The sequence below is a fragment of the Neomonachus schauinslandi genome, chromosome 4, assembly GCF_002201575.2.
Source record: "Neomonachus schauinslandi chromosome 4, ASM220157v2, whole genome shotgun sequence".
Taxonomy (NCBI): domain Eukaryota; kingdom Metazoa; phylum Chordata; class Mammalia; order Carnivora; family Phocidae; genus Neomonachus; species Neomonachus schauinslandi.
In genome coordinates this window covers 17,299,516-17,323,260 of record NC_058406.1, presented here as the reverse complement: position 1 = coordinate 17,323,260, position 23,745 = coordinate 17,299,516, and the positions used below count along the sequence as shown (strand labels likewise).

Genomic DNA, 23,745 nt, shown 5'->3' with positions numbered 1-23,745 from the left:
GTAAGGTAAGGTATATTCTGCTTGCTTACACAAGAACTATTGGCATTTTCTTTTTTTCCTTTGAAACAAAAATATGAGAAACAGTTTTGGTTTTATTTTAAGAAATTTTTGTTTTAGTATACAACATAGAACTGACATGTTTTTCTTTTTTGTTTTGTAAAACTTAAAACTCAGGAAAATTTTTTGATAGGATTACTTGGTAGTTCAGCTATAACAGATCTTATTTTAATAACTTTATAATATGTAATCACATGTGTTTTCAAATGTATGCTGAGGAAATCACAAGTGATTTAATGCTGTGAAGTGTCTATAGCTGAATCAACCAACCTAAGTAAGTGAGGTCTGGATGATTTTCTAGAATAATACTGAGAGACTGTGAATTGTTCCAGACTTACCAACTGAATGTTCATTCATTATCAAAGTATGCAAAACTTCCCAAGCCCCTTAACATTTAGCACATTTGAGGATGTCCGTGATGCCGAAGACGCTTTACATAATTTGGACAGAAAATGGATTTGTGGACGCCAAATTGAAATACAGTTTGCACAGGGGGATCGGAAGAGTAAGTACCCTTATGCTTAATATATGTATATGTATAATATGTCATTTTTAAACAGTGCTTTGATACCTCTTTTTGGAAGTATTTGCAATTTGTCTTGCAAGATAGAGTATCTTACATGCTTTGCAAAAACGTAGAACGTGAAGATTAGAATGCCTGAAATGTGTTGGACTTTTTAAGAAAGTGGTTCGATACTATCTGCTGTGACATGTTTAATATACTGGGGGTGAAATGAAAAGGGAAATAATTTGGAAAGTATTGGGTCTTTTCAGCCATTTCTTTTCATACAGAGATCTTCAAGGTATAATTGGGTATTTGGATGCTTGGCTGTGGAAATGAACAGATAGAATTAAACTGAGAAGGATTATAGGTGAAACCTAGAATCGGTTTTATATTAGTCTGTGGTTTTTATTATGCAGGCAAGCACCAGGTGTTAGCCGCTAATGAGGCAGGAGTACAAGCTTTGGAGTCAGGTAGACCTGGGTTTGAATTTGGGCTCAACCATTTTGTTACCTTGGGCAAGATACTAAAAGATAGAGGTGAAAATAGCTGCTGAAGAGAGGAGGAGCATAGAGGTAGACACTAGCTACCAGTAATTCTCTGGTTCTTGGGTTGGGTGATGGGTTCTTGGATATTTGCTGTGGTATTTATATAAACACACACACTTCCAGTATCTGCTTCATAGAATCGAATGAGATAACAGGAATTGAGGACTGTCCAGGGATGCTGGTAATGTCTAAGGCATCCAATAAGTGCTCTTTTCCACTTTCATTGTGATCTCTCAGACCTGTATAACCATATATCACTGCATTTTGATACTAAAACATTGTTCGTAGGCTACCAGTAAGTGTTTTGTCATTGTTAATTGTGTTCCTAAAAAAATGAAAACCTAGCAGAATAATTCCAAGTTAGCATATGGTTCATTCATATTTTAATTTGGAAATTTTAATGTGGTAAATTTTCTTAATGTTGAAGTAGTTGGCTTATTTTTGGACAACAAGCTAGACGGTGAAAAGGTCTCTGAAAAAAATATTTGGGAAGATAATTGAGAGTATCATTTTTAACATAAAACGGTATTCTCATAGACATCCTCAAAAACAAATACCTTTTCCAAGATTTAGTCACCTTGACACAATTTGGGGGTATAAGGGAAGAGAATACAGAAATTTTTTCTATAATTTGAAGACTTAAAATAATAGGTTTTAATGTTTCTAAATATTTCTGTTCTATGTATTTCATTAGCTCCAAATCAAATGAAAGCCAAGGAGGGGAGGAATGTATACAGCTCTTCACGCTATGATGATTATGACAGATACAGACGTTCTAGAAGCCGGAGTTATGAAAGAAGAAGATCAAGAAGCCGGTCCTTTGATTACAACTATAGAAGATCTTATAGTCCTAGAAAGTAAGTGTGATGTGTAGTACAGTAATCTGTCAGAAAAGATTTGTTTGTTAGCTTTTAATTTTTTTAATCTTTTTGTACACTTTACATACGTTGTATGCTTCGTTGAAACTAAAAATACTTTAGTGCTTCATTTAAAAAGCATTTTGGCTCACTTTTTTTAATTAGAAACTTTAGAAGACTGTAAATAGACATTTGTCACTGTTTGCTCTTTCTGATGTACTTTTTAGCAGTAGACCGGCTGGAAGACCACGGCGTAGCAGAAGCCATTCCGACAATGATAGGTAAATAATTTTGCTTTGAAAAAGACTTAAACGTTTTTCAATTTCAGAGTGAACTTTTGCTCTAAAAATAACAAATTTGATTAATATAGAATCTAATTTTTACTCTAATTGTATTTCTCCTCTGTTTTGAAAGATTCAAACACCGAAATCGATCTTTTTCAAGATCTAAATCCAATTCAAGATCACGGTCCAAGTCCCAGCCCAAGAAAGAAATGAAGGCTAAATCACGTTCTAGGTCTGCATCTCACACCAAAACTAGAGGCACCTCTAAAACAGATTCCAAAACACATTATAAGTCTGGCTCAAGATATGAAAAGGAATCAAGGAAAAAAGAACCACCTAGATCCAAATCTCAGTCAAGATCACAATCTAGGTCTAGGTCAAAATCTAGATCAAGGTCTTGGACTAGTCCTAAGTCCAGTGGCCACTGATAGTATAAACCTTGATATTTTTAGGCATGTATCATTCATTTACTCATAGTTTGGTTTACTTAAATTATCAGGAATACAATGTTGCAATGATGCTTAAAAAACACTTGTCAGTTTTCCCTGTACCAGGCAAATGGTTATAATTAAAATGATATGCTGTTGAGAAGCCACTCTTAAGAGTCCAGTTTGTTTAATGTTATGGGCAGCTACCAATTTGTGGTGTCTCTGTATATTTTTGTAAAGATTCTCATTTTTTATGCTTGAAGTATTGGTGAAAAGATGTTGGTTGACCATAATTTGCAACATTGTCTTATTAAAAATAAACTTTCATATCCATATTTGGTAGAACTGTTAACTAGAAATGTAGCTTGCTAATAAGATAGAATGATACAAAAGTGAAGTTGTAGCCACAGTACAACACTGACTGATCAGACACATTTAGGTTCAGGGTGGACCTTTTTGTCTTGTTAAGATGTCTAGGCCCGTGATAATAGTTAATTTATAACAGAGCGTGGAATAGTTCTTTTGTTAACCCCACTGTCTTGGGGAATGATGCCAGCTGGGTTAAGTAGGATTTGGGGGAAGATTGAGTTTTTGACTGAAACATGGAGCCTTCACTGCTTTTTTCTGGTTTCTTTGAAGATTTGGAACATATAAACATCAGAAGATCTCACCTTAAAATTTGAGCAGGTCAATGATGGCAGAAATAATTTTAAGGGGGAAAAAAAATGCTCTCATGTAGTTACTCTCAACTTTAAGGAGCATTGTTGGTCATATTGCTTAGTTTTCTTACTGCTGTTAAAAAGCAGCAAGTAAATTGTTTCAAAGTAGATTTTGTTTATGCATATGCATAGTGTAAAAGAACTGAATTTTGATGCTTGTAGCACTCGGTCTGTGCATTTGTATCAAAATTTGCCTACCACTTTATGAAGGAGGCTTGTTCTTCACACCTCAGCTTATTTCACGTGAGGCAAGTTGAAAGAGAACACTCCCATTCTAGGTGATTCTGTGGTGCCGTGAAATTTAAAATATTTTGGAAAAAGATTAATTAAGAGTCACATCTCTGAGTTTGATTATCAATGTATAGTACCTGGCAGTACCTGACTAAAAAAGAAAACAAGACCCTAACCATTTATAATTCCTAGCATTTCTCTGAGAGATCGTTTGGGGGGAGCAATAAAAGGGAAACGTCCAATCTCATTTCAGAATAAAAGCTAGCATCTTTAAAATTTTTAGATTGCTTGCTTGCAGGTGTGAGTAAGAAATATTGTGGGGAAACGATTCCTTTTAGAGGATTACTTTTTTTCAATTTTGGTTTTAGTAGGCCTTGCCTGTAAAGAACAAAAAGATGGTTTTTAAATACTGTTTGTGGAATGTGTTTAAAGGATTGATTCTAGAACCTTTGTATATTTGATAGTATTTCTAACTTTCATTTCTTTACTGTTTGCAGTTAATGTTCATGTTCTGCTATGCAATCATTTATATGCACGTTTCTTTAATTTTTTAGATTTTCCTGGATGTATAGTTTAAACAACAAAAAGTCTATTTAAAACTGTAGCAGTAGTTTGCAGTTCTAGCAAAGAGGAAAGTTGTGGGGTTAAACTTTGTATTTTCTTTCTTATAGAAGCTTCTAAAAAGGTATTTTTATATGTTCTTTTTAACAAATATTGTGTACAACCTTTAAAACATCAATGTTTGGATCAAAACAAGACCCAGCTTATTTTCTGCTTGCTGTAAATTAAGCAAACATGCTATAATAAAAACAAAATGAAGGAAATAATGATTAACTGGAATTATTATAGTTTTCAATGAGATTCTAAAATAACAATGGAAACAATTCTTTGTAGATTTAGGAATATTTTTAATCAGTGTTGCACTAGGCACAACTAACTTTTCTTTGGAAGTGATAGAACTTGCCAGAAAGGTACATCTTTTATATACTACTTAAAAATTCCTTATGTAATGTCAGAGTTGTTTCATGATTGCTTATTAAGCCCCTTGGGTTAAATAACAGAGAGATTATTGGTAGTATTAAGATAAGTATTAAAATGAAATTTGAGTCAGCTAATTGTAAATTTATATTTTCATTATTGGATGGACCAGTAATTCTGCTCTTCCTGTCCTAAACAAGATGCATTGGGCCTTATATTTATGGCTTGATTTAAAATACTTTTGCATTGAATGTCAGTGAGCAGTTAATACACTAAGTGATAACCACTTTGGGGAACTGGTTTAGGTATTTTATGATTTGCATTCTAGCTACTTTATAATGATAACAATTATAGCTAATACTTCCTGAGTATTTATGATGTGCCAGACACAGTCCTAAAACTTGATGTGTTAACTCATTTACTTTTCACAAAACCCTAGGAGAAAGATACTTTGGTTTACCCCATATCACAGAAAAGGAAATTGAGATACAAAGAAAAGGCTATAAAAGGCAGATCTAAGTTTTGAGCCCAGGCCTGGTCCTTATTGATTTTTTTCTTTTAATGGACTATAATTTGAGGAAAGTAGATTGAGGAGATAGCCCATTGAAATTGTTCTCAGTCTTTGTGTAGAAACAGAAGGCCTGATGACTTCATTTTTATTTATGTCACTTAATATGACTCACCCTGTTTCCTTGAGAACTTTATAGGTTACTTCAAAGTGACATACCTAACAGCTTCAAAAGAACTAAGTGATAGTTGAACCCGTGATAGATAGGATCCTACTCATACTTGATGAGGATCCTTATACAGTGCTTTAATTTTGGGCTGCATAGTTCACAATTACGGAGTATCTACTGTGTGTCTGGCACTGTTGTCAATATTAGAGTAGATCATATGAAGACTCAAGTGAGGACTGACACTTCACCTCTATTTTTACTTAAGATCTCTGCATTTTGTTTTGTTTTGTTTTGAAGCCAAGTAAGCAAGAAGAAAAATGACAGATAATGCTTCAGTGAGAAAGGAAAGGTGCTACATAGAGTATGAGCTGTTAAGTTTACAACCCGGGGAAAAGACCTGGGAACTATTGTACTATTTTCTTGAAAATTTGGCCCAGTAAGCTGCTACATCCAGTTCAACTAACAAAATCCTGTATACCACAGAGAAGAATAAAGAAAACCAAACTGACAAACATCCTTCTTTTATTTAAGACCAAACTGCAGCTGGAATACCCAGTACAGTTCTGCTTACTACACTTCAAGAAAGATCTGAGAAAGCGGAAAAAGAACCAAAGAAGGGCAGTTCAAGCGACCAAAGGGTGGGTGGAAGGTGCTGCAGTATGAATACTGTACGAATATTTTGACTCTGGTCTGAAAAGATAAAAGAATGTTATCGAAACTACATGGAATAATTGAAGTCCCTTCAAGTTTGAAAGTAAGCATTTTAGGACAAATAAAAGGAAATTCAACTTTGTACTTGTGGAAACTAATCCCTAAATCTGAATAGGTTTATATTGATTCATGGGTAACAGGTCCATAATAAATGAATGGAAACTAGGATGTCTGAATATCAAGGAAGACAGCCATAGTCTCTTACAGTGCCTCTGTTGGTCTGTCTCAAACGGAAGTGGGTGAGAAAAGGCATGGTCCAATATAAACTTTTTCTTGGTTGTCTCTTAAAGTCAGTTCCATTTTTGCTATTGGCAAATCTTGCCTTTGTTTATTCCAGTGCCAGTGTTTTTCTGCTTAATGATTTGCTTTGTTGGCATCTAAGTTTATTTACTTGTATGCCATGTGCAGTTTACATCTTCCTTATGTTCTCTTTCCCAGGTAAATTCCAGTTGTAATACTTGACATCTAGCTAAGAGGGTCCATCTTGTCTCACCTCTGTCCTAAGTCAGTATATTCAGCAAACATTTATTTACTGAGCCCTTACTGTGGGCAAAAATTGTACTGGGTAATTGGGGAGAAAATTCACTTACTTAATGTCTACTGAGCACAATCTAGTGAGTCATTACAGTATGGCCTCATTGTTTTGAGGTGTATTCTAACTGTTTTACACCATTCATATCTTAATGTAATTATAAAACCCAGAATACTATCAAAGATAATTTTGTGATTATCTGCCATTTAAAAGTATCCAGTATTTGTTTGCATCCCATTAATACAAATAATGAAAAAATGTTTTAATCTGTAATAAACTGATTTATTGTGCAGTGACTGTAATATACTAGAGTTATATTAAATTGTTAACTCTGCCTCCTCAAACACATATTAGGAAATAATCCCCAAAATAAGTATTTAACTTTGCATTAGATATAAAGGAGACTCTGGGTGCTATAATTAGATTATTTTGAGGCAGACAGAGAGCTGTTATCCCAACTGATTTAGTATGTTCTGTAATTGAGAAAATGTTCACCAGATTATACTTTTTAGTGATTTACATGTACATTTTATAGGGGACATGTTCTGTGTATAGTGAATAAATAACTTTTATAGTATCACGAAAATGTTTTGGATTCCTTAGTTCCTTATTAGGATATGAAGTTTATCTATACGTTGACTCTTCCATCACTCACACTTGATTTTTGTCCTATTTCTGCCACATATTTTAAGCTTTTCGTGTAAAGTTATTCATCTAAAAATACGGAAGTGTTTAAGCCTTTGTTAAAAATGTTGAAAATATTGCAGAATACACGTAACTATGGGAGATATAAAATGGAGGCATTTTTACCCCCGTTTGATTAAAAAATTTTTTTCAAACCTGCCTAAGATCAACAGCAAATAAGTGGCAGATCCAGGTTAGAGTTCATGGTTTTTTTCATTTGGTGGTTCCTTTTTACTGTTTTGTGCCTTTTTTTTTTTTTTAAATCAAATGGGAAATTTTTTATAACAAAAGTAATATAATGGACTATAGAGGTCACGACGAAGGAGGATTTAATAGATTTATGAAAAATTTAATACAAAAAATTATTTTGTAATCTTTCTGGATGAAAAAGAGGATAAATAGAACACGAGATCTCACAGCTATTGTGACTCAGGCTCTCCATCCTGGCTTTCCAAATTTCAATCTCCTTGTATTGCTTTTTGGCCATATGGTTTACAAAATCCTGAGATACTTTGAAAAAGGGAGGCTATGACTTAAGACAGTACAGTGAAAGCTGAGGAATAATCTTAAACCGCATTTCTACCAGAAGGTCAGAGCTTTTTAGGAGTAAACGTTTTCATTGATAAATGAAGTAAGCAGCCTATTTTCATTCAACTATTGACATCTATAAGATGGAAATAGTTGCTATAGAAAAGTTTCCTTCTCTTGGGTTTTTTTCCTCTGCCCCTCTCCTCCAACAGTGTTGGTTATGTTTATTGCATTCTGTTTCTATGTATCCCTAACACTTGTTTCACCCTATTGAAGTTGGGACTCTTATTTGGAATAAAAAAGCAAGGCATGTAAAAATTCCTTTCATTGATAACTGACAGAGTAGTTTGTAAAGAAGTGAAAAAAAGGCCTTTGTGTCTAGTTTTTTGTAGATCCCATCTCTTTTTGAATGCTAGAGTGAAATAAACTTGGTCTAGGAGCCAAAAAATTTGTTTTTTTTGTTTTGTTTTGTTTTTCTTCCCTTAGTTTAGCTCTGCCTTCCATGTTTGCGGCTGGGTAGGCTTTCCTCATTTGTGTTAAGAGGCTTTTGAGATGTACTCTCCCTCCTGTTTTACAGAGAATTGCCAATGAGAATGCAATTAAAGAAACTAGAAAACCAAAACCCTTCAGTTTTTTTTCCACCTTGTGCTTGCTTTTGGGAAGAATAGAACTTAACCAGAAATTAAATCTAGGATAGGTCATGGACCCAGATTCCATCATACTATACACTGCCATCAGAAAGATAAGGGACAAAATTCTAACACTGAAGACTCACGCTTTGGCTGACTTCACCTTAGGTTCTCTAATAACTTTGGTTCTCACAAGTACAATAGTTTGGGAAATTCCTGTAGGCTAACCAAAACTATTAGTACCTCTCCAAGGAATGAGATGTTGATCTGATGGTTGACCTTTTCTTTAGATTATCCCTAGGTATTGAAAACTTTATGGTTAGTTAAAAGCCTTTTGTACTCCCATCCTCAAGTCTGAACACTTTTATCACTTGAGTCAATCCCAAACCAAAAACCTAATATATATTGTTTCAGTCCAAAACTAACACACATGGGCTGTAAACTGTTAAATCCAGTGAAATTCCAGTGCAGTTACAGAAAAGAATTTAACAGTCCTTGGCATTGTTCATAGACCTTACACTGGGAATAGAACAGGGAAAAGACTCAAATTTTGATTTCCTCCAAATTATTTCCTATGGTTTGCATGATAATGTAATGGCCTTGCCTTGAGGTTCACCACCTATTGAACAAGTTGAAGCTACCCCTCATTTGGAACATCTTAGCAGGTGTGGTTCTTGTTACGCGTTTTTTTCCCCCCAAAGCCCCCTGGTGGAAATTATGCTTTTATATGTAACATACAAACATCAATCAAGGGTTCTTGTCAATTTGAGGAATTCTTTTGTTTTCTATAAACCTCAGTCACCTTAGAATGTAGAAAAAGGGAGGAGAGGCAGGTAATTAAACCTGCTTTATTTGACTTGATAATGAATCAGAAGCTTAGTTTCCAAAGTATTCTGTAGCCTTTTACTGTTAAACCTGCTGGGGGTGGGGGGATCATGATAGAATGTCTTATCAGGCACATTGGTTGACTCGTAAAAACCAACAGTCCTTCCATTTTTCAGTTGGGTTAATTATGCGCATTCTAAGAATAAGATAGTCATTAAGTTTTTTATAAAATACAAGTAAGCCACTGGGGGGGAAGAAGCAATTTTATTTTAATTTCATGCTTGAAATTCACATGTGTACATTAAGTACTATGTAAACTTGAATTTAGGATAGCATTATTTGACTTGAGCAATATTATTACCTCATCTAAGTTTACTTGGAGAAATACAACTTGGCCATTCTGCTTTAAAATGTCAAAAAGCTGCCAAATTAGAATAGGGCACTTATAATCAGAAACTTTAAATTGACTCGCCCACACACATTTGCAATTTACTGTTGGGTTAGCTGTTATACTTAGGTAAAACATGGTATCAACAAGGTATTATGCAAGAAATTACATCTTTTGCATAAACGGTCCCCTGGGTTGCACTTTGACTAGTAACAAAAAATATATATACTGACGTACACTAAACTATATTCGTTATAGATTACAAAAGTTATTGAAAGCCAAAATGAATCTTTAAGGTTGGAGGGACCCTTTAATAGTTAATCTTTGGGCTTAAGGAAGAAAAATTAAAACAGTCCCATACTGCATTTCACATCTCTTAAAAATAGGAAGTGTTTTAGCAGCTTAAAACCTTTACAGTTATATAAACTTATTACACTAGGATTTACTTTGAAATATAGTTTACAACCAGATCAATTATACATACACTGGCACTTTAGCACAAGGGCAAACTTTAAAAACAAATTATTTTGGACCTTTAAAATCAGGCCATAGTATAAAAGCAGAGTCCATGGTCTTACATTCAGCAAATTCATACTAAAATATTCTATTTTTGTAGGATAAATGCCAACAAAACTTTACATATGCTACAAGTTTATTACATATATTTACATGGCTCTTTCCTAGGTACTTAAAACTTTCACATTATATAGCTCCCCACTTTTAAGTAAGCTTTGCGGGGAATGATTTGAGACCAGATCACTGTCAGAATAGCTTATGCAGTGCTGTAATACAAAAATGTATTTTGAAAGCTACTCAGTGACCACCAAATACTGTCTCTGTAAAAAATGGTTTTGGTGCTTTAGTTGGCGGATACCCACTGCATGAAAGAAAACGGCCATTGGGGTATATGGTCTCATTCTAAATTAGATAGCCCCTCGTGCCCTTTCCACATTCACCAGCAGTTTACTAAAATGCAACTATTCTCTAAGAAAAATTCACATTTTCTTTTTGGCAGTGCATCAGGTTGTTGGCATTATTACTGGTTTGGGTGGTTCTAGGACTTTAAACTGTCAAATATTCAACTACTTTTCAATCCCTGTATGTCTTTTAACTGGATGCTTATAATCAGATTGACTAGCTTTCAACAAGTAAATCTGATCCATGAATGATATTCTTAAATTAGTATTTTTGCCCAACAAACAGGAAAAGCTGATTACCATTCCCCAAATCTAAACTTGACAGGTTTCATTTAAGAGTTACTCCATTGAGAACACAATATCAAGTACAATTACCAATAATTTAGTTAATTTTAAGTTGCACTGATACTATCATTACAACACAGTGCACACAACATGTAAAACAGGTAAAGATGAAGTCTATATTTTCTACATTAATTAGCAGTTTTACAGATTAATACCCTAGTGAATTTGGTCTGGAACAATGGACAACTACCCTTAAATATAACTAAATTTAAACATTAGTATTTTATCTTATTTTATACCTGTACTTTAAGTAAGGTTTTAAGTTGAAATGTCATTATTTCCTTATCAGAAGGATTAAAGGAAACTGGAACCCAGTGGCTTGGTGGTTTAGGAAGAACACTTGGTGATGGTGGCTCACTAAACTTGGCTCCAGCGTAGTTCTGATTAGTTTGAGACTTAAAAAGTAAGCTAGGACTTGATAAGCTAGAGTTCCAGTTTTGATTATTTGAAAAATTTTTGTTCTTCCCCCCATTTTGCATGGCCTGCCGTGCAGCTGCTGATGAGGTATAAGTATGTCCTCTTTCTTTTTTCTTATGAACAATCTTCATTTGGGAATTCTGATCCTTGGTCTTCTGTCTGTTAAGCTGTTGCTGGTTCTTACTAACGTTTCTTGATTGAGGGGCTGGAATGTTATACCTCTCTCCGCCACCCATCTTCAGCTTCTTTGTCACCTATAAGTAAGTGGAAGTAAAATACTGAGGAAAAATCCAGTAAGAAAAGTTCAAAACTTTAAGAAGGTTCTGTAGCCCCAACTTGTAACTCCAGAATCGTTTTTGAAAAGACTCAAAACTGCTATTCAACTGCTTTAACTTCACTGTATGTTCACAATTCTATGCACAGCCTTTATTACCTTCTTTAAAACGCTTATCTGCAAATTTGAATAATCACCTTAAAAATAAAAACAATTAGTTTAGGATGTTTGCCCCATAACATGAATTTTATACCTTTCAGTCTGCTTTTCGGATTGCAGGATTTCCACTACCTGTCCCCTTCCTTGCTGCCAAGCCCAGGATAATAGATGTTGCTTTCTGCCGGATCCTTTCCTTTGTCTCAAAACAGAAGTTTTCATGGGCCGATCTGCTGAGTTCAGCCTAGGAGCTGAGGCCAACATCTGAGTCTCCTCAGCACACAAGTTTGAGAGAAGTCCTAGCTAGAAAAGTGAAGATTATTTCATTACTTCAATTAAAATTTAAAAAAAAAACGGGGAAAAGCGATCATTTATATATATTTACTACAGAAATCGTTTAGAATGGCTACTTCCTGAACGAAGACAAAATAATCTTGTAACTGTCATCATTTAAGAACTCTTCTCAGCCTTGCGATCCGGGAACTGGGAAACTGGGGGACGGGGGTTTGCAAGTGCCACAAGGAGTTACCTTTTTCCCGGGGGAAGTTTTCAGAATTTCACACAGATTTTGTCCCCAAAATGTTCAAACCAGGGAAGCACAGCTTTCACAGCCATGCCAAGAAACACTTAAAATGAGTTTCCTAAGGAGACTACGTTTTAAAAATCTTATTCGAATTTTCCAAACTTGCGACACATTACGTATCCTTTTTCAAAAAGCCTCCTCTCCCAACACGTCTACGTCATGAAAAGTGTCTCCTTTAGTTACTCTCGACTCCTCCGCATCTTAAAAGTTTTCACAGGCCATAACCTAAGCCGATTTTCCATCTAAAATATACCCAAAAATGCCTCCTTTGAGTGAGGATTAAACATTCCAGGTGTCATTTACTATCCCAAGAAATCGGTTTACCAAACAAATAAGCCTTCTTCTTTTCGGAAGGGTAAGGGCCTTGCAGACTTGTTTTAACAGCCCTTGAGTCCTCCACCGCGCGAGCCCAGAAAGTTCGGGTCTTCCGACGGGGCCTGGCTTCCGAGCGGCTCACCGTTCTCGAGCCCGGCCCGGGTGCCCCCCGGCCGCCCACGCCCGATCCGCTTTCCGGATCTCGCCTCCCCTCGCCTCCTTCCAACAATGGGGAGCGCGGCCGCCAATATGGCCGCACCCGCGGCGCCGCCGCCACTCACCGACTTCAAGCTCGGACGGCGGCGGCGGCGGCGGCTCCTGCTCGGCGTCGAAGCCCCCCTCCCCTTCCAGGGAGAGACGAGGCACGGAACGAACAAAGCCCACGGGCACCGATGAGCTAGCTGCTGACCACCTCAGCGTCCCGACCCGACCTCCTCCTTCCGCCTCTACCGACAAAATGGAGGTGGCGACGAGGGCCGAAGCAGGGCCGGGAGGCACGGCGGCCAATCAACACACGCCGACGCGCCGCCCAGCCAATGATACGCGCGCCACCGCCTGTTGCTGGGGCCGGCCGGGGCGAGGGAGGCGAGCTTGTGGCCTAGGGTTTGAAATCCTCCCCCGAGAGGAGCATGTCGGGAACAACTGCTGCGGCACTAGCGGCCGCCCGCCGGTCCGCGGACGCGCCCGCCCCGGTGCTGCCGGCCCCGCAGGGTGCGGCGGCGCCCGCGACCCCCGGGGCCCGCCTGGCCCGCGCGCGCTCGGCGCCCTGGAAGGGGCGTCAGCCGCCCTCCCGGCCCCAGCTTTAGCCTGGGCGCGCGGGCCCTGCGGCCCTAAGAGCCCGACTGGTCCCCAGCCCCCCGGGGGCATTACCGAAGCAGCCTTGGTTCCCGAAGTGGGTTCGCTGGGCCGCGTGACCAGTTTTTACAGCCAGAAGATCCTCAACAAAGTTGCCTCCCGAGGCCTGGCCCCTGCGCACTTTGCTCCTGACGCCCCTCTCATTCTCCTCGGTCGCGAGAACTTCTTTGCTGCCCCCAAAGCTTGCGGTTCCCCTGCGGTTCCCTCTTGAGTCCCCGACCCCCGCCTAGAAACTTTCCGAAGTGGCCTCTCCTGTGAAGGCGTTTCCCACACATGCGCGGATCAAGTCAGTCAGTTACCCCTTTGTGTCCCCACTGGTCCTTAACTTCAGTTAGAGCCCGTCATCGTCCCGCCTGGTAACTGCTGGTGTCCGTATCTGTCACCACCATCCCCCCACCGCACCCCCCGCATCACCACACTCTCGAGGGGCGAGGCCGGGTTTTATTTTTCTGAACACAGTATGCCGTATATTGTTAAGTGCGCAAGAAAAGTTTGTTGAGAGAACGGGGGCTCCCTTACTCCCCTTTCTGCCCAGTTCTAAGTGGAAAGGGGGAGTAAAAGCGATAGTTCCGTTGATTATGCCAGCGAGGTGCAGGGAAGAGGGAAAGGGCAACTTCTTCTTTTTTTTTTAATTTTATTATGTTATGTTAGTGACCATACAATACATCGTTGGTTTTTCATGTAGTGTTCCAGGATCCATTGTTTTCGTATAACACCCAGTGCTCCATGCAGTACGTGCCCTCCTTAATACCCATCACCGGGCTAACCAATCCCCCCTCCACCCTCCCCTCTAAAACCCTGTTTGTTTCTCAGAGTCCATAGTCTCTCATGGTTCATCTCTCCCTCCAATTCCCTCTCCCCATTTTTTTCCCTTCCTTCTCCTAATGTCCTCCATGTTATTCCTTGTGTTCCACAAATAAGTGAAACCATATGATAATTGACTTTCTCTGCTTGACTTATTTCACTTAGCATAATCTCCAGTCCCATCCATGTTGATGTAAAAGTTGGGGATTCATCCTTTCTGATGGCTGAGTAATATTCCATTGTATATATGGACCACATCTTCTTTATCCATTCATCTGTTGAAGGGCATCTCGGCTCTTTCCACAGTTTGGCTATTGCGGACATTGCTGCTATGAACATTGGGGTGCATATGGCCCTTCTTTTCACTACATCTGTGTCTTTGGGGTAAATACCCTGGAGTGCAATTGCTAGGTCATAGGGTAGCTCTATTTTTAAATTTTTGAGGAACCTCCACACTGTTTTCCAAAGTGGCTGTACCAACTTGCATTCCCACCAACAGTGTAAGAGGGTTGGGGAAAGGGCAACTTCTTTGGGGTAAATGGATAAGCCGCCCAAAATGAGTGTTTTAAAAGAGACGCCAAATTCTATGAACATAGGAACATGTTCAGTGCAGGATTTATATATACTTTTTATGGGTCCCACATAATTCGTTTTTTAATCTTCAGTTTTTTGCTACCATCATCCCCCACCCCTATGTCTTTGTAGCCACGGACCTTAAGTTTTCTTAAGAAAACTTCCTTAAGCTACTGCATTTTTAAAAGAGAAGTTTGTTAATCAAATTAATTTGGTAAAATATATAGAAGAGATATTTTTGAGCATGGGGCTTTCTGGTGCTAATCATATTGTAGTCAAATAAGATGTGTATAATAAGCAACTGCTAGCTTACTGAAAGTGTAATCTGTTTCCTAAAACTCAAGAAGCTGGCTTAGACATCTGGCCAGATAATAGCCAGGCTGGATTTAATGAGTTCAAGACTTTAACTTCAGAAAAGACCCTTACTATGACATTTTTTTTTTTAAAGATTTTACCTATTTATTTGACAGAAATAGAGAGAGCACAAGTAGGCAGAGCGGCAGGCAGAGGGAGAGGGAGTAGCAGACTCCCCCCTGAGCAGGGAGCCGACTCGGAACTCGATCCCAGGACCCTGGGATCATGACCCGAGCTAAAGGCAGACGCTTAACCGACTGAGCTACCCAGGCGCCCCGCTATGACATTTTTTTAAATATAATGGCTTGTAAAGTGAACAGTCTGGTTTCAGTCTGAGCACTTTCTTTTTCTAATTCTTTTTTTAATAGCAAAGATTTATGAAATGCTAAGGGCTTATCACTGCATTTTACATATTCTATCTCATTGAATACTTACATGAAAGTGTATTTTATATTTCTAAATGTGTTCTTTTTTAATTTAAATTCAATTAGCCAACATATAGTACATCATTAGTTTCAGATGTAGAGTTAAGTTATTCATCAGTTGCATATAATATCCAGTGCTCATCACATGCCCTCCTGAATGCCCATCACCCAGTTACCGCATCCCCCCACCCACCTCCCCTCCAGCAACCCTCAGTTTGTTTCCTATAGTTAAGAGTCTCTCATGGTTTGTCTCCCTCTCTGATTTCTTCCCATTCAGTTTTGTCTCCCCTCCCCTACGATCCTCTGTGCTGTTTCTTATATTCCACATATGAGTGAAATCATATGAAATTGTCTTTCTCTGACTGACTTACTTCGCTCAGCATAATAGCCTCCAGTTCCATCCAAATCAATGTAAATGGTAAGATTCTATCCTTTTTGATGGCTGAGTAATATTCCATAGTATATATATGCCACATCTCTTTTATCCATTTACCCGTTGATGGAGATATGGGCTCTTTCCATATTTTGGCAATTGTGGACATTGCTGCTATAAACATCAGGGTGCAGGTGCCCCTTTGAATCACTATGTTTCTATCCTTTGGATAAATACCTAGTAGTGCAATTGCTGGGTTGTAGGATAGTTCTATTTTTAACTTTTTGAGGAACCTCCACAGTTTTCCAGAGTGGCTGTACAGCTTGCATTCCCACCAGCAGTGTAAGAGGGTTTCCCTTTCTCCGCATCCTCGCCAATACTTGTTTCCTGACTTGTTAATTTTAGCCATTCTGACCGGTGTGAGGTGGTATCTCACTGTGGTTTGGTTTGTATTTCCCGGATGATGAGTGATGTTGAGCATTTTTTTTCATGTGTCTGTTGGCCATTTGTATGTCTTCTTTGGAGAAATGTCTGTTCGTGTCTTCTGCCCATTTTTGAACTAGATTATTTGTTTTTTGGGTGTTGAGTTTGACAAGTTCTTTTTAGATCTTGGGCACTAGCCCTTTATCTGATACGTCATTTGCAAATATCTTCTCCCATTCAGTAGGTCTAATTCTTTTTTATTTGTATCATCCAAATATCTTTCAAATTCATCCCCACCACACTCCCACTCCTTTCTCTCTACACCAATTTGATTGTGTTACTATTTATTTGTTTGTTTGTTTTAGAGGGGGGTGGAGGGGCAAAGGGAGAGGGAGAGAGAATTTTAAGCAGCCTCCACACCCAGTGTGAGCCCCACGCAGGGCTCGATTTCACAACCCCCAGATCATGACCTGAGCCAAAATCAGGAGGCTGACACTTAACCAACTGAGCCACCCAGGCACCCCTGTGTTACTTAAAAAAATAAAAATAAAAAAAAAATTCATTGGCTCCAAATTGTATTACAGAATTCAGTCACCCTATTCTCTGATTCTTACCTGTGTAAGACACTTACAAACACACACAATGTTTTGGATAGTTTCTCTGCCTTCCCCTTCCCTGTGCTAACATTGCTTTTTGCTTATCTGCACAAATTACAGGGTAGGTGCTATTTTGATCTCTACTGTGCAGATGAAAAATGTGAGGCCCATAAAATTTAAAGCAGACAGCCACATGCTAAGTAAGACTCCAGAGCCCAGGCTCTGTGTCTCCTGCGGTATTTGTGTCTGAGTCGCCTCTGTCTTCCCGTGCCTGAAAGGCGCTCTGCCCATAGCGGACACTGAGTGGCTGTTGACGCGACTGGCAGGGCTGCTAGGGCAGTATGAAGCCTCCGTTTCTGCCCGGTCAGAGTCAGGCTGCTCTCAGGAGAGCACTGTTAAAGCCTTTACCATGTCCCAGACTCCCAGCAACCTTTCAATATAGCTCCAGCCTCATCCTTCATTAATATTTACCAAGTGCTGGTAACAGCTCAGAACTGGAGAGCAGGAGCCAAAAACATACCCTCTTCAGGACATCTGATGCAGCCTCTGCCTATCCCCTGCCAGTCTTTAAAGTCGATGCCACCAACACACTCCAATTAGTGGTTCTCAGTTCAAATAGGAAATGATGATACAGAGAAACAGCGCTCAGGATGTAAATCAGCCACCAAAGCTGGGAGCCAAATGCATAATAAATACGTGGGTGTTTAATACAAAACATTTATTTAACCAAGATTTATCTGGTACCTTCTTTGAGGCAGGCACTCTGCCAAGCCCTGAGGATACAACAGTGAATGAGGCTCCATCCCAGCCGTAAAAGACTCAAAGGCTCTTCCCCTGACAATTTATCAGGGAAGAAACCTGGGTGTCTGGGAAGATTCATTTCCTCAGTTCTTCCCCTGAGAGTCAAGGACAGACAATGCCAATTGTAAACACAAAAATTGACCTGCTAACATTGCTACAGAGTTCAGGTTACAAACATTGAACCTGGGCTCCCGGGAATGGAGGGGAAAAGGAAAGGGATCTGCACACTCTGAAATCCTTTCCCAAGGAGGATACATTTTGAATTCCATACCAGTGGGAGCCAAAATCAACAGAATCTGTTACGTAACGTTTACCTACCTGATCTGTAAGTACAAGTGGGGCAAAAAGGTGTTTCAGAAAGTCTGGCTTTGCAGGATCGGCAAGTTGCAGGCTGATACTCGTATTTTAAACCCCACGAGTGGCCAGGCAGTGAGGCAATCATACAGGTTTGCCACACCTTCCAAACACGTCTCTAGTCCGACCCACTGGCTTTCAGGCTGGATCATGCACCTCCCAGTTTGTCTAACTCAAAGCAAGCAAGTTCTTGGAACTTGCCAAGAAAGCAAAGTAGAACACCTGTCTGATGTTTTGATGTGCCTTAGGGCTTTAATCTTGTTACCAGACTGGTATCAAAACACACACCCCTCCACACACCGTGAATGTGTTTCCTGGGGAAGCATCTGCCTCGCATTCCCCAGTTGCTCACCCATTCCTGAGCCATTGCAAATCAGTTCTTGGCCATTACAGCCAATTTGGTGTAATCACTAAATGGGGTACAGGAAGTCATGCTAAACTCCCACACTTCCTGTGACTCTGACCCAGGGCTCCTCAACCTCTGGGACCTTTACAGGATTCTGATGCATGGACTCCCACCCCAGAATCAGAATCTTTGAGGATGGCTACTTGGGTGCTCCAGCTCCAGCTAAAGGGTGGCAGAATCTGCCATGGTGGCATAATAATCCTTATTTGGAACTAAAAGTACTTGAAAAACAACAGGTGCAGAAGGTCACTCTGACCTCCCCTCCCTTTTTCTTCCTGAAAACAAAAAAGAACATTTCCCATGTGAAAGATGTCCTCCTACACCAGGAGGAGAGAAACATTATTATCACCAGAGATGGGGACGGAGGCTGAGAGAATTCTGTACAAACAGACCTGGTCAAAATAACTCTTACCTTCCTTTAGACTCCCCATATATTTTAGTTACTTTCCCACAATTGTATCTCTTGTTCAACCTATTATAAAAGCATTTAGGCTTTGCCACACCTTTGGGTCCTCACCTCCTTATCACTTAAAATTTACATGAAATTAATCTGTGTGCTTTTCTCCTGTTAATGTCTTCTGTCAATTTAATTCTCAGGCCAGAGACCCTAAGAAGAAGGTTTTGCTTTCCCTACACAGCTAATTCTGTCTCACTCTGGTTGAGAACTACTGCTCTTAAGTTTTTCTAAGAGGAATCCCTGATGTGGGAGTGTATGCATGAAGGGGACCCCCTTTATCCTCTGTAATCCTCAAAGGTGGTGATTATACCAAACAACCACAAAAAAAAAAAAAAAAAAGAGCGCCCAGAGTTACTTTAGATCAGCTTTGTAAAGTGTTCATCACACAGGTGGACTCCTGGGGTGTACCCTCAGTTTCCTTGCTAGTCTGTTCCAAGCTTTCCATTTCCTGGCCTGCTCCAAGGTCTGAGCTCTCAGTACTTCAGGCCAGCAGCTGTGTGAACAGAAAGATGGGTGGCAACCTTGAGAAGAACAACCCAAACAGGCTGAGGCTGGCAACCGGATTGATAAAGAAAGGAAATCTGGGACACCCAATACTCACTGAAAAAAAGTAGTGGAACATGGGAGCCATCTACTTCTATGTAAGACCGTGACTGTCCCTGTCTCCCAACTACTCACACCCATGGCACGAAGAAGAGGCACACTATCCTTAGGTTTCATGGAAGGCTCTAAAATGAATCCAGTGAGATATGAAGCCACTCAAGCTCCCACCATGTTCTCTCAGCTTGACAATCGTTGAATTCCTATAGACATTTTTCTCTTACGCTGCCTTCTTTTGCAGCATCTTGCATTTTTAACATATTCCACATCTACAATAGCAGAGTTTTTTCACATCCATTATCTCACTCAATCTTGGCATTCGCTCTCCGGGATAAGGCATTATTACCATTCTATAGGGGAAGAAACTGAGACTCAGAGAGACTTGTTCGGGGTCTGCAACAAATCTCTTCTATCTTAAACATTTTTATTGGAGTTTGTCTTGTTACATAAGTGACATGTATCAACTGCAGCAAATGCAGGTCAACAACAACCCCAACAACCAAAAACCACTCCACGTCTTACCTCCCAGAGATAACCACTGCTAAGGTTTTGAGGGAATGTCCTTCCAGTCTTTTTTCCATACTGAGAGGCAGTGTGAAGTGGGAAGAGCACAGACCCTGGAGCCTGCCCACAGGCTCAGCTCCGCAGCTCACTAGCATACGATATCGGCGGGCTTTCCAACCCTCTGCGTGGTAGTTTCTTCATCTGTAAAATGGGGATAATAACCGCACCTAACAGCGTAAGGACTAAACAAATCAACATCTTTGAAGCACTTAGAACAAGTACTTAGCCCTCAATTACTGAGCTTTGGCTTTTGTTTTGGGGTTTTTTGTTTGTTTTTTCTTAAAAATGGTAATGGTAAAAATGGTACATATTCTTTTGTTACCTGACTCTTATTTTTCATGTTTTAAACTCAATATATTGTGAGCCTGGTTCTGTATATATATGCCTACATACCTACATCACTAACCGTATTTTATGTTACGGCTTATCTGTCATTAATTTTACCGTCCCTGCCTGCTGTTTCCAATTCTTTGCTATTATATGCTGAGCTGAATATCCTTACAGATAAATCTCCCTTTTCTCAAAAAAAAAATTTCCCTTAAATAAATTCCTAGAGGTGAAACTACTATGGTAAATATATAGGTAAGACTTCTGACTTACCCCACCCCCACCCCCACCATCAGGTGTAAAAGTCAAATCTCAGGCCTCTGGCTCTACTGTTCTCCCTCCTGATTGCTTGTAGCTGCTTCTCTGACATCGGCTTTGTCAGAGGAGTGGGTGAATTAACGTAGAAAAGAATTAGTCAAAAGAATTTCTGAAAAGTTTTGTTTTATGGACCACAAGTTATGTATTGCCCCCACTTCTAAGAAATATGCCTGTGGGACAGCTCTTTCTTCAGGGAAGCTTGATGCTAGTAAGATCCACTTATTCAAAAAAAAAAAAAAGATCCACCTATTCATCGCAGCTGACAACCTCCGTAGCTATCAACTTGACAAACGTCTGGATTTTTCCACTGACTCAGGCAGGCCAATGTTTGTCCTCTGGCTGACTGCTTGGGTTTGGGCGGACTGCGAGTTGAGCTTCTGTGGCACAAGAGACTACGTTTGGCCACAACTGACAAAAACGCGCAGATTGACATAGTTTTAATAGATGATTAAAAGCGCTTGGTCGGGGCGCCTGGGTGGCTCAGTTGGTTAAGCGACTGCCTTCGGCTCAGGTCATGATCCTGGAGTCCCTGGATCGAGTCCCGCATCGGGCTCCCTGCTCGGCGGGGAGTCTGCTTCTCCCTCTGACCTTCCTCCCTCTCATGCTCTCTGTCTCTCATTCTCTCTCTCTCAAATAAATAAATAAAATCTTAAAAAAAAATAAAAAATAAAATAAATAAAAGCGCTTGGTCTAGTTGACTCCATGGGGTGACTCCCACTCGTGAGAAGAGCAGGCACGAAGGGTGTCTCTGTTAAACCCACAGCTTCTAAGGCATGGGGACAAACAACCTGCCCAGGGACAGCCTGATCTCTTGACTCCAGTTCATCATGGCTGAATTTTTATATCATCTCCTTGCCTTTAACTGATATATCTTTATTTTATTTTGTTATAACTGTCACCTTTTAGGATTCAAAGGTATGATCTTTTGCATATTCTAAATGCGCCCCTCATTAGATAATAATATTAAGTATTGAGCACTTTGTTATGAGCAAGACACTGTGCTAAGCAATTTATATGCATTATCTTATTAAATTTTCACCATAACCCTACCGAGGTCAGTAGTATTTCTATCCCCATTTAACAGATGAGAAAACTGAGGCTCAGAGAAATAAGTTAAGTGATTTGCCCAAAGTCACACACAGAGAACACAAACCTGGGTCAGGGTGATACCAAAACCTCTGCTCGTGGCCCTGTTACTGCACTGCATAGTCTCCAGGGCCCATATTCCTAGGAAGGGCTCAGAATAGAGCTTGCTGTGGGATGGGAGCCTTTCTGAGCCCAGGCTATCAGCAGCCCAATAAACTTGCGTATATATTCTTAATGCCTTTTAGAGAAAAAAAAAAAGGGCAAAGAAAAACCAGAACATTTATATTCCTCCATATATGGGGTTATTTTCAAAGGCATCCTGCCCACGAAGGTACATCCTGCTACGAGGGTATATCCTGCCATGAAATGATACTGCGAAGAGACAGAAGCTTAAGGAGCGTCTGCAGCAGTGAGCTTGAGGGGAAACACCGCCCACTGCAAAGAAACTGTAACCAGGTGAACTCATGAAGAGGAGTTGCTGAAGAACCCCCAAAGGTGCCCATGATAGAAAGAGGCAGCTTTAGGTATCCATCAAGCAAGGAAAACACGAAGCCATCTGACAAGATTTTTGGTCCAGAAAGAATTTCTTGCTCTCCTTTACCCTTCTTCCCTGACTGCAATCCCAGAGATGTCAAAAACTAGCCAGCTGCGGAAGGCAGAATAAGGAAGCGCAGAGCATCCAACTGTCAATCAAGCTTAGAGTTCTGATTATTACCTGGGCTGACCAATTTTAATTACTGAATCAAAATTGAGTTTAAAATTTAAAGTGACATGGGGCGCCTGGGTGGCTCGGTCAGTTAAGCATCTGTCTTCGGCTCAGGTCATGATCCCAGGGTCCTGGGATGGAGCCCTGCATGGGCTCCCTGCTCAGCAGGGATCTTGCTTCTCCCTCTCCCTCTGCCCCTCCCCCTCTGCTCATGCTCTGTCTCTCATTTCCTCTCAAATAAATAAAATCTTTTTAAAAAATAATAAAAAATAAAATTTAAAGTGGCATATCCAAAATCTATAAAGAACTTATCAAACTCAACACCCAAAAAACAAATAATCCAGTCAAGAAATAGGCAGAAGACATGAACAGACATTTCTCCAAAGAAGACATCCAAATGGCCAACAGACACATGAAAAAAATACTCAACATCACTCATCATCAGGGAAATCCAAATCAAAACCACAATGAGATACCACCTCACACCGGTCAGAATGGCTAAAATTAACAAGTCAGGAAACAACAGATGTTGGCGAGGATGCAGAGAAAGGGAAACCCTCCTACACTGTTGGTGGGAATGCAAGCTGGTGCAGCCACTCTGGAAAACAGCATGGAGGTTCCTCAGAAAGTTAAAAATAGAACTATCCTACAACCCAGCAATTGCACTACTAGGTATTTATCCAAAGGATAGAAACACAGTGATTCGAAGGGGCACCTGCACCCTGATGTTTATAGCAGCAATGTTCACAATTGCCAAAATATGGAAAGAGCCCATATCTCCATCAATGGGTAAATGGATAAAAGAGATGTGGCATATATATACTATGGAATATTACTCAGCCATCAAAAAAGGAATGAAATCTTGGGGCGCCTGGGTGGCTCAGTCAGTTAAGCATCTGTCTTTGGCTCAGGTCATGATCCCAGGGTCCTGGGATCGAGCCCCGCATCAGGCTCCCTGCTTAGCAGAGAGCCTGCTTCTCACTCTTCCTCTGCTGCTCCCCCTGCTGTGCTCTCTCTCTCTCTCTCTCTCTGTCAAGTAAATAAATAAAATCTTTAAAAAAAAAAAAAAAAAGAAATCTTGCCATTTGCAATGACCTGGATGGAACTAGAGGTATAATGCTAAGTGAAATAAATCAGA

The 23,745-nt window shown here is 39.9% G+C and overlaps 2 protein-coding genes across 14 annotated transcripts in view; one reads left to right on the top strand and one right to left on the bottom strand.

The window, feature by feature from the left end:
• SRSF10 (serine and arginine rich splicing factor 10) overlaps window positions 1-7,105 on the top strand; it is a 12,065-nt gene extending 4,960 nt beyond the window's left edge. Inside the window, exons 3-7 of one of the 8 annotated variants that reach the window (XM_021684128.2) lie at window positions 459-562; window positions 1,802-1,964; window positions 2,192-2,245; window positions 2,379-2,480; window positions 5,813-7,105. In XM_021684128.2, the coding sequence (XP_021539803.1) occupies window positions 459-562; window positions 1,802-1,964; window positions 2,192-2,245; window positions 2,379-2,480; window positions 5,813-5,873 (484 nt within the window). In that variant the 3' untranslated portion in view covers window positions 5,874-7,105. Of the gene's footprint in view, window positions 1-458; window positions 563-1,801; window positions 1,965-2,191; window positions 2,246-2,378; window positions 4,697-5,578 lie in introns of those variants that run through there. The other 7 variants (XM_021684129.1, XM_021684130.2, XM_044914421.1 and 4 more) reach the window with 7 other exon arrangements.
• Window positions 7,106-9,440: 2,335 nt separating this feature from the next.
• On the bottom strand, window positions 9,441-18,190 carry PNRC2 (proline rich nuclear receptor coactivator 2). 6 transcript variants are annotated; one of them, XM_021683552.1, is made up of 3 exons: window positions 18,108-18,190; window positions 11,785-11,990; window positions 9,441-11,511 (listed from the first exon to the last, which is right to left on the bottom strand). In XM_021683552.1, exon 3 carries the CDS (start codon window positions 11,491-11,493, stop codon window positions 11,074-11,076), a length of 420 nt encoding a protein of 139 aa, XP_021539227.1. In that variant the 5' UTR covers window positions 11,494-11,511; window positions 11,785-11,990; window positions 18,108-18,190; the 3' UTR covers window positions 9,441-11,073. The 6 variants fall into 6 exon arrangements, 4 of the variants coding, with proteins under 4 accessions (XP_021539227.1, XP_044769839.1, XP_021539225.1 ...); XM_044913904.1 differs by lacking the exon at window positions 18,108-18,190 and adding an exon at window positions 13,456-13,807; XM_021683550.1 differs by lacking the exon at window positions 18,108-18,190 and adding an exon at window positions 12,867-13,039.
• Window positions 18,191-23,745: the final 5,555 nt, after the last annotated feature.